At 41.3% G+C, this 8,039-nt stretch overlaps 1 protein-coding gene across 2 annotated transcripts in view; it reads right to left on the reverse strand.

The window, feature by feature from the left end:
• Positions 1-6,193: 6,193 nt before the first annotated feature.
• Positions 6,194-8,039, reverse strand: part of LOC111866184 (vacuolar protein sorting-associated protein 52 homolog) — a 25,836-nt gene continuing 23,990 nt past the window's right edge. For both annotated transcript variants that reach the window (XM_023854881.2, XM_023854880.2), the window contains 2 exons: positions 7,638-7,815; positions 6,194-6,607 (listed from right to left, as the gene is read on the reverse strand). In XM_023854881.2, the coding sequence (XP_023710649.1) occupies positions 6,360-6,607; positions 7,638-7,815 (426 nt within the window). In that variant the 3' untranslated portion in view covers positions 6,194-6,359. The remainder of the gene's footprint in view (positions 6,608-7,637; positions 7,816-8,039) is intronic.

Consider the following 8,039-nt stretch of genomic DNA (forward strand, 5'->3'; position numbering starts at 1 on the left):
TCATTACATTTTGGCTGTAAAACGCTGTGCACAATTTACGATGGATTTCCGCAGTGCTTATGTTTTTAGGGCGAAGGAAGTGGATAACAGAACGAGTTTTGCAGCTGGCAGGATTATGTCAGGACACATCATAACTCACTCTGTAGAGACTAGAACAGACACTAGGTGACCTGTTATGTGATGGCGTACAAAGCAGTGAGTCACGTGACGCTACCTCATGTGCGAGGGCCCTTCTCCCCCTTCCTACATTTTTTTTCCTAGGCACTACAGCCCCAGTGGGCCTAGGCGGGTGATCAGCTCGTCGCAAGGCCTCTATCTGTACACAAACACAGAAAAACGCACACACACAAACTAAACATCCATGCCCTGAGTGGGATTCAAACCCACGATCCTGGTTTCCAAGCAAGCAAAGACAGTACATGCCTTAGACCGCTCGGCTACCGTGACCGGCCCTTCCTACATTAGTTGCCTAAAATAAATGGAGGTTACTTTCTGAATAGCCCTCATATATTCATGTTTGAAGACACATTTGGGAGTTTCACCACCTCAGTTTGACAACAAAGTAAGAGATATCATCCATCTATTTAAGCGTATTCCTCTAGGCACAATGTAAATTTGACCTTCAGAAAATGCTGAGTTCTTCATCATTGTACCTTTTCAGGTCTTGTGTGGTATGGTTCCAATTGGTTCAAATATCATAGAGTTATAGGTACCCACATAAATAATATGTTGTCAATAAATTGGGTTAAAATGCTAGTCGTAACACATCTTCATAGCAGGAGATAATCCACTGTTGAAAAGATTTCACACAGATGATCATACCATAATGGAACCAGATGTCTGTGTTGTCCATTGGTTCTAGTTGTGGATGCAAATCCTGTCATTCTTCTGTAGCAATCAGTTGTGAACACCACTGTTTCACAGTCTTCATTCTCAAAGAAAAAGGAGCCTGAATATGGAACAGTGACATAGTGCACCAAGCTGTAACCTTTGGGGAACACAGTCGTAGCTCATGGAGTTCATAAGGATGTTAAATTGCCAGTAACGGTAATTTTGCTTATTATGTCTTTTCTGACATAAAACTGGGTGTTATGATCAATAATATCTGGCACACCTGTAACTCAGAAAAACGCCAACAGAATGTTAGACAGATTTATAGCCTGCCATTAATTTTTTAACAATGGCCATTTAGTATGACTAAACGAAAACTGTCACAGGTAGGCTCTGAGAAATTTTGCTAGTGATACAGTGCCAGACTGATTGCCTTGGGCTTTGAGAATCAAGACATACAAACTTTTTCTGTTTTCAAGCATACTGGCAGTGCATGGAGCTCCAGCTTGTTTATGTCCATCACTAAACCTGTAGTATGTAATTTCATAATTACTGCTATGCTGGTACTGTATGGCACATAATTACACATTAATACCTTGGACACAATGTACACTCATGTCCATTTAGAACTCATAAAGACCACTTTCCAGCTTAATCTCACAAAACTCTTCTTCAGAGTTATTATGCCTCACCTCCAAACCTGTGCCTGACACCATGCATCTCCAACTAATTTATCCCTTGTGGAAAAACATGAATAGATTCGATTTATCTCTTACATAAAAACAGACACAAATGTTCAGTTTATGAAAAATTATTTCCCATTCATTTATTTAACTGCTGGTCATATGAAATTAACTGCCTGATTTACATTCCTATGCCTGGGATAATTATGGGGATTTAATTATAAAACATAAGAAGTGGAAGGATGTGAAAAATCCATAATACTCCTGAAGGTACACGATATTGATCTAAAAATGACCAGTAGTCTTCAGAAAAAATTACACATTAGTAACGCTCACAACAGGATGTGGTGAAAATGGTCGTTCATAGTTACTTAAGTGGTATTCCTTTATCAGTTTGTCTCTTCCACCACATGAGAAGTACAGTGCGTACAATCAAGTGCGCGCCGCGGCTGCAATTTGCCGTGAGTCATACCACCACAGAACGGATGCAACTCCTCCCCGCGACTGCAGTGCCGTTCCCCGATAGCGTGAGTGTAGTGGTGTCGCTGAGTCTCCGTCCATCAGTTGCTCTACATGCACACATTTATAAGAATACAGTAAAAAGATAACTTACCGTGGTTTATAACAGGTGCTGAAAGTGACCTCCTTCTGCTTGCAAACATGCCGCGCATCTCACAAATAAATTACGCGACACTCTCTGCAGTTCGTCGACGGTAATTGAATGAATTACGCGTGTAATTTCATTTTGAAGACTATCAATGCTGCGGGGATTATTTTTGTAGACTTTTTGCTTCAGGTTGCCCCAAAGATAATAATCAGAAATACTGAGATCTGGGGATCTGGGAGGCCACAGTCCTCTACTGACAATTCTGTCTNCTTAACGATTTTCGAGGACTGATCTGTAATCTTGCCTGAATATCCTTAACCTTTTCTTCAGTCAGCACAGTTCTCTTCGATTGCTTCTTCTTGTCACTCACTGAACCTGTGGCCCGCCACTTTTTCAGAAGCCTGTTTACACACGACTTTGTGGGAACTGGCGAGTCAGGATATTTCTGACGAAACCTATGTGCGAATTTTCTGTAAATGTTTTTCCTTGCAGTAGTTTCGACAATAAACACACGCTGTTTAATAGTGAACTTCATTTCCACCATCTGTCGACAGCTGTAAACATTCCACTCCACTTCCACAGCAAGACAAAGACCGACTGTTTAATGCAGCCTCGGGTTCCGATTATGCAACCATCGGCGTAGGAGCACTGCAGTCGCAGGGAGGAGTTGCATCCGTTCTGCGGTGGTATGACTCACGGCAAATTGCAGCCACGGCGCGCACTTGATTCTACGCACTGTACTATGAAAAACAGCATACAAATAACAATTGACCTTTCTTTGCTCATCTAGTGCTACCAGATATTGTGAGTGTCTTTTCTGACCTCTGTGAAAGCAAAGGTATAGAAACCATTTTTCAGGTAACACCAGTAAGCAAAATGTTATCAGTGATAGGGTAAATATGAGAATGAAGGTCAAAGAGCAGACCTACAGCTTAATGTGGTCTCTCGGCTATGGGAGGACTTGGTATTTTCAGAATTCCAAAGTTTCATTTTTGACAGAGGTGAAGGTTTCAGTCTTTAAGTCTCACCAGAAATCAGTCTCAGAATTCTCTGATAAAAGTCTGTTGTCACTATCATCATCATTATGATTAACTTGTCTATCACTATCTTTTATAAAGCATCAGACTCCTCTGTGAGCTATCACTTCAGCTTCTGTGACTGTGTACTTATGTTGAGGTGTCCGAGTTGTGTCTTGCCATTTTAGAGCCGTGCCGCCCACACTCACATCACATGCATTACAGAAATAGTGGCTGATGTGAACAACAGAAGCAATGTAGTAGAATCTTCACTTCTGGATCAAATTTAATGATAAAAAAACTTAATGTTTCCCTATGTCAAGTCGAAATAAATAAAAACTATCCAGTTTCACATTCATGACAGTTTGTGATGTGTGACAGAATAACCTTGGCAACATTTGCTTATGTTACTGTATTAATCATATTTTCCTTCAAATGTACTTTTCCTTGTTGCATTGCAGTGCAATATTTTTGAGTGTTCACTGTTAATAGAGGTGCAAGTGTGGGATCAAGTTGATCCTGAAAGTATGTCTGAATGCAAGTACATCTTATTTGTTCATCTCATAATCTGTTATCAATATCTAATCAAGAACACCTACAGTCATCACTGACAAAAACATAATAAAGCACTGGATGAAACTGTGATACCCACTGAGCTCTCTGCAACTATAAGCAGAACCATTATTCATTGTCTCTCAGAAGTGACCTTTCCTGGGATAAAGATTGGTGAGGTGTGGAAAATTTTATTTGCTTTTCTACACACATTAGACTATGGTCCTCTGGGATGAGATGCTGTATAGTGAGGTGAGGAGGTGCCAACAATTTGGAGAAATCTACTGCCAGTCTTCAGTATAAAAGAGGACTTTTCTAGCCTGAAGATGGAGGCAGCAGGTTCCTCCAAAACACTAGCACCAATCAAATTGTACACTGTCACATCCCAGAAGACTGTAATCTGGATGCCATCATGAGGACTTCAAGTCACACATACTTGATAAGTCTACAGTATGAAAAGGGTAGCATAGTTGGTTGAGGCACTATGCTACAAGCTGGAAGGTTGCAGGTTCAAGTCCTGGCGAGGTGTGTGTCTTTTTTTTTTTTTTGCCTAACCCTTCCCACTACACTATGGCTCTACTCAGCCTCTAACAAAAATGAGTACCAGGAATCTTCTTGGGGGGTAAAGGGCGTCCAGTGCTTAAGGCTGACAACCTTACTGCCATCTGTGAGCCGACTGTCTAGAAAATATGGGAACCTCAACTTCTCTTTTAATAGTATGGAAACAAATAAAGTAGATTCCAAGCAGTAGATATGAAATTTTTAAGAATTATTGAGGGAAGACCAAGAAGAGACAGTTTGACATGAAATCATAGATAAGAGGTTGCAATCCAAAATTTGTTAAGGGTTCACAAAGAGATGAATACGAGGGGGTACCCAAAAGAAACCGAACTTATTTTTTTTTATAACTTATTTATTCAAATTTTAAGCACAAACCTTCAATCCCCTTCAAAGTACTCTCCACTTACACTAATACACTTGTCTAGTCTTTTATTCCATTTTTCAAAACATTGTCTAAATTCATCTTTTGAGATGCTTGACAGCGCCTCCGTTGTTTTTTCCTTTCATGTCTCTTTTCATTCGAGGAAACAAAAAAAAAGTCGCACAGGGCAAGGTCGGGTGAGTATAGAGGGTGAGGAACAGGGGTCATACCAGTTTTGGTCAAGAATTGTCGTACAGACAGGGCTGTGTGAGCAGGGGCATTGTCATGATGGAAAAACCAGTCACCCGACTGCCACAAATCTGGCCGCTGAGCTCCAAGTCACTCCCGACAGCTCCACAATTTCTTCAATGGTCTGTCATCAATCTTCCTTGATGATTTCACGAATTTTTTCAACATTTTCATGTGTTCGGGCCATGGAAGGATGACCAGAACGAGGTTTGTCATCAATTGACATTTCACCATTTTTGAAACGGGAAAACCATTCAAACACTTGAGTTTTCCCCATAGCATTGTCCTTGTATGCCGTTTTTAACATTTCAAGAGTTTCTGTTCCACTTTTCCCGAACAAAAAGCAGAATTTCACCGCCGCACACTGTTCACAAAAATCAGCCATTGCAAAAATGACGATCACACAAAACAGTTGTCACTATAAACTCTGCCAAAACTAGTCATTACCGTCTGAAGCAACGGTAGTCGGCTTATCGACTCAGGAATGTTAGCTCTATGCGCTCATAGTGGCAAAACACGGTACTACAAAAGCTCTGCCCACAAAAAAATTAGTTTGGTTTCTTTTGGGTACCCCATCGTACAGTGGTTTGGCACACAGAGTGTGTTACTGGTCATCTCTACATGCAAGTTTTGCAGAGGTTACGCGATGCAGGGACAGTGGTTTCTGCATCACGATAACGCACTGAGCCATACATCACTTGTTGCGCAGCAGTTCCTTGCCGAGAAAAACATTCCTGTCATACTCTGAAAATGGGCCTCAAGGGGAATACATTTCACAACCATGGAGGACATCAAATCAGATGTGACGACTGAACTCCAGAATACTCCAAATGAAGCCCTCCACTGGTGCTTCCAACAATGGCAGGATCGATGGAGCGAGAGAGAGAAAGTGTGTGTGTGTGTGTGTGTGTGCGCGCGCGCAAGGATCATACTTTGAAAGTGATTAGGTAAGCATTGCCATATGTCCTACCATTACAGTGCAATACCACCATTCCAGGAACTTTTTGACTGCCCCTTATATACCTTATTGCTCTGAATATAATACATCCTTGAATTTAAGACACATCCAGTTTTTGAATGTGGATTTTTTGGGGAAAAAAAACTCAGGTTCACATTCCTCAAATTTTAGCTGCACTCAATTTTTAAATGGGAAACTGTAAAATGTGGTATATAAGGAAGGGTATTTTATATCTTGTAGTGTAATAATTAGTAACCAAGTGCAGGGCAATTATAATGATGTGGGTAAGCACAATTTCTCTGCTGGAGAAATGCCTGATTCGTAGAAGTTCTGTCTGTCTGATGAACTGAGCCAAAATTTGTTAACCCATAGATATACACCACAAAATGTACAGGTGAAGATTTTAATCCCTAAATAATCAGCCATACATATGTGTATCACAATTAGGAGATTGTCTCTCTTGTGAAGTCAGTCAAGCATGAAGCACAAAGAAAACTTGCATCTATTGAAATTATTAAGCTTGCTCACTATAACAAGCATATCAGAAACTGGTCTTATATTTCTTCACTTCAACCATGATATGGTGAATATTTGTGAGCTGGGTACGTGCATTGGGTGACAACAGTTTGTGAAAACGATGATAATATTGCACCAGTTGAGTCAGTGCTAACTGCAACAGTGTTGATCCTGTCACTAGGCTGGGGAATGATGGCAGAATCTCCCGATTCAGCTCCTCCAGTGACCGCTTCCACCCCGCAGAGAATGACTGCACCAGGGCCAATGCTTTTCCTGCAACATCAATCACAAAATTCTGAAGTCACAGCCTGATGGCAGCAGCTGTAAAGGCAGCCAAGAAGGACACAAAAATAAGCATTATAGTGTAGGAGTTGAGGTTTTCACAGTGGTGGCATTGAAGAGTTCCATCTTCTAGGATATGAGGCTGTGTAGTCCGTTGAAAGTCAACTGACGTTTAGGAGAAATAAGAAGATGGAGGTGGCATTTTCTTCAAATGAGGACTGTTCAAATGAAACCCATTTTGCAGTGCTGCCAGCAAATTCAGCCAGTCATACATGATCCACATGGCTGTGTGCATGACAGACCAGTAGTAAACCATACGCTGTACAGCAGACGAAGTGTCAGCATGTAGGGACAGTGAGATATGGTTAAGTGCTGTGTTAAAAACATTCAGAATCTTCCTAAAGAGGACCAGTGAGCTGTCATTCAGTTTTCTAGTACTGAGAGTTATCAACCAGCCAAAATTCATGAAGAAACCCTCTGAGACCTTCATACCACCATCAAGAGAAAGCATCCATGTACACTCACAAAGGATCTCATTACACTGCATAACAACACCTATCCACACATGGTCTGCACTGTGCTAGACTATCCCCCAAATAACCTGGACCTGTTAAGTACGTGAATTTCATGTTTTCACCCCATTCAGGAAAGCGCTAAAGAACTGTAGATTCAGGCTGCATGATGTCATCAAGACTGTGGTGGTTCAGTGTTTCCCCAGCAGCAGACCAGGGAGTTTTATCTCAAAGGGATATATCAGCTGGTGGATCAATGGGATGCCTGCCTCAGTACCCACTGGGAGGATTTAAATGGCCTCTACTCCTTTGCCATGGACAATCCCTGAATGGGTATCTTTTGAACAATTCCTGATTCTGCGTAGGAAAAAAGATACTGCCTTTATGGAAAGCCCACAGTCATTATTGGACTCCACACAACAGCAATCACAGATAAGCAGCATCCACATACAAAGTAATTAAAACGCATGGCAGATATCAGTGACATGGGACGAATGAAAAACACTTACTTTCATGGTGTTTCAATTCGTCTGCTTGACCCTTTTCAACAAGTGCTTCACCTTCCTTCACAAATTGCATAATACCACCAAAATTAGGTGACAGTATCTCCTCCACATACTCTGCACTTCGAGTATTCAAGTGCTCACGGAAGCTTTCTGCCTCCTTCGAGTTGTCCCGCGTATGCTCCTGCACAAAAGCATAGTAAGGAAACACACAGTGACACCAGAAATTCCAAATTTGAAATTTAATTTGCATTATACGTGGTGCAAGCCAAAAGTTCCCGAAATATATTAATAAAAACTACTACATCTTACCTAGATCTTATTCTGCACCATCACCTTCAAAGTAGTCCCCTTGGGAGCGCATACACCGATCCCAGCGTTTCTGCCACTTTTCAAATGCATCCTGGA

The sequence above is a fragment of the Cryptotermes secundus genome, unplaced genomic scaffold (assembly GCF_002891405.2).
Source record: "Cryptotermes secundus unplaced genomic scaffold, Csec_1.0 scaffold599, whole genome shotgun sequence".
Taxonomy (NCBI): domain Eukaryota; kingdom Metazoa; phylum Arthropoda; class Insecta; order Blattodea; family Kalotermitidae; genus Cryptotermes; species Cryptotermes secundus.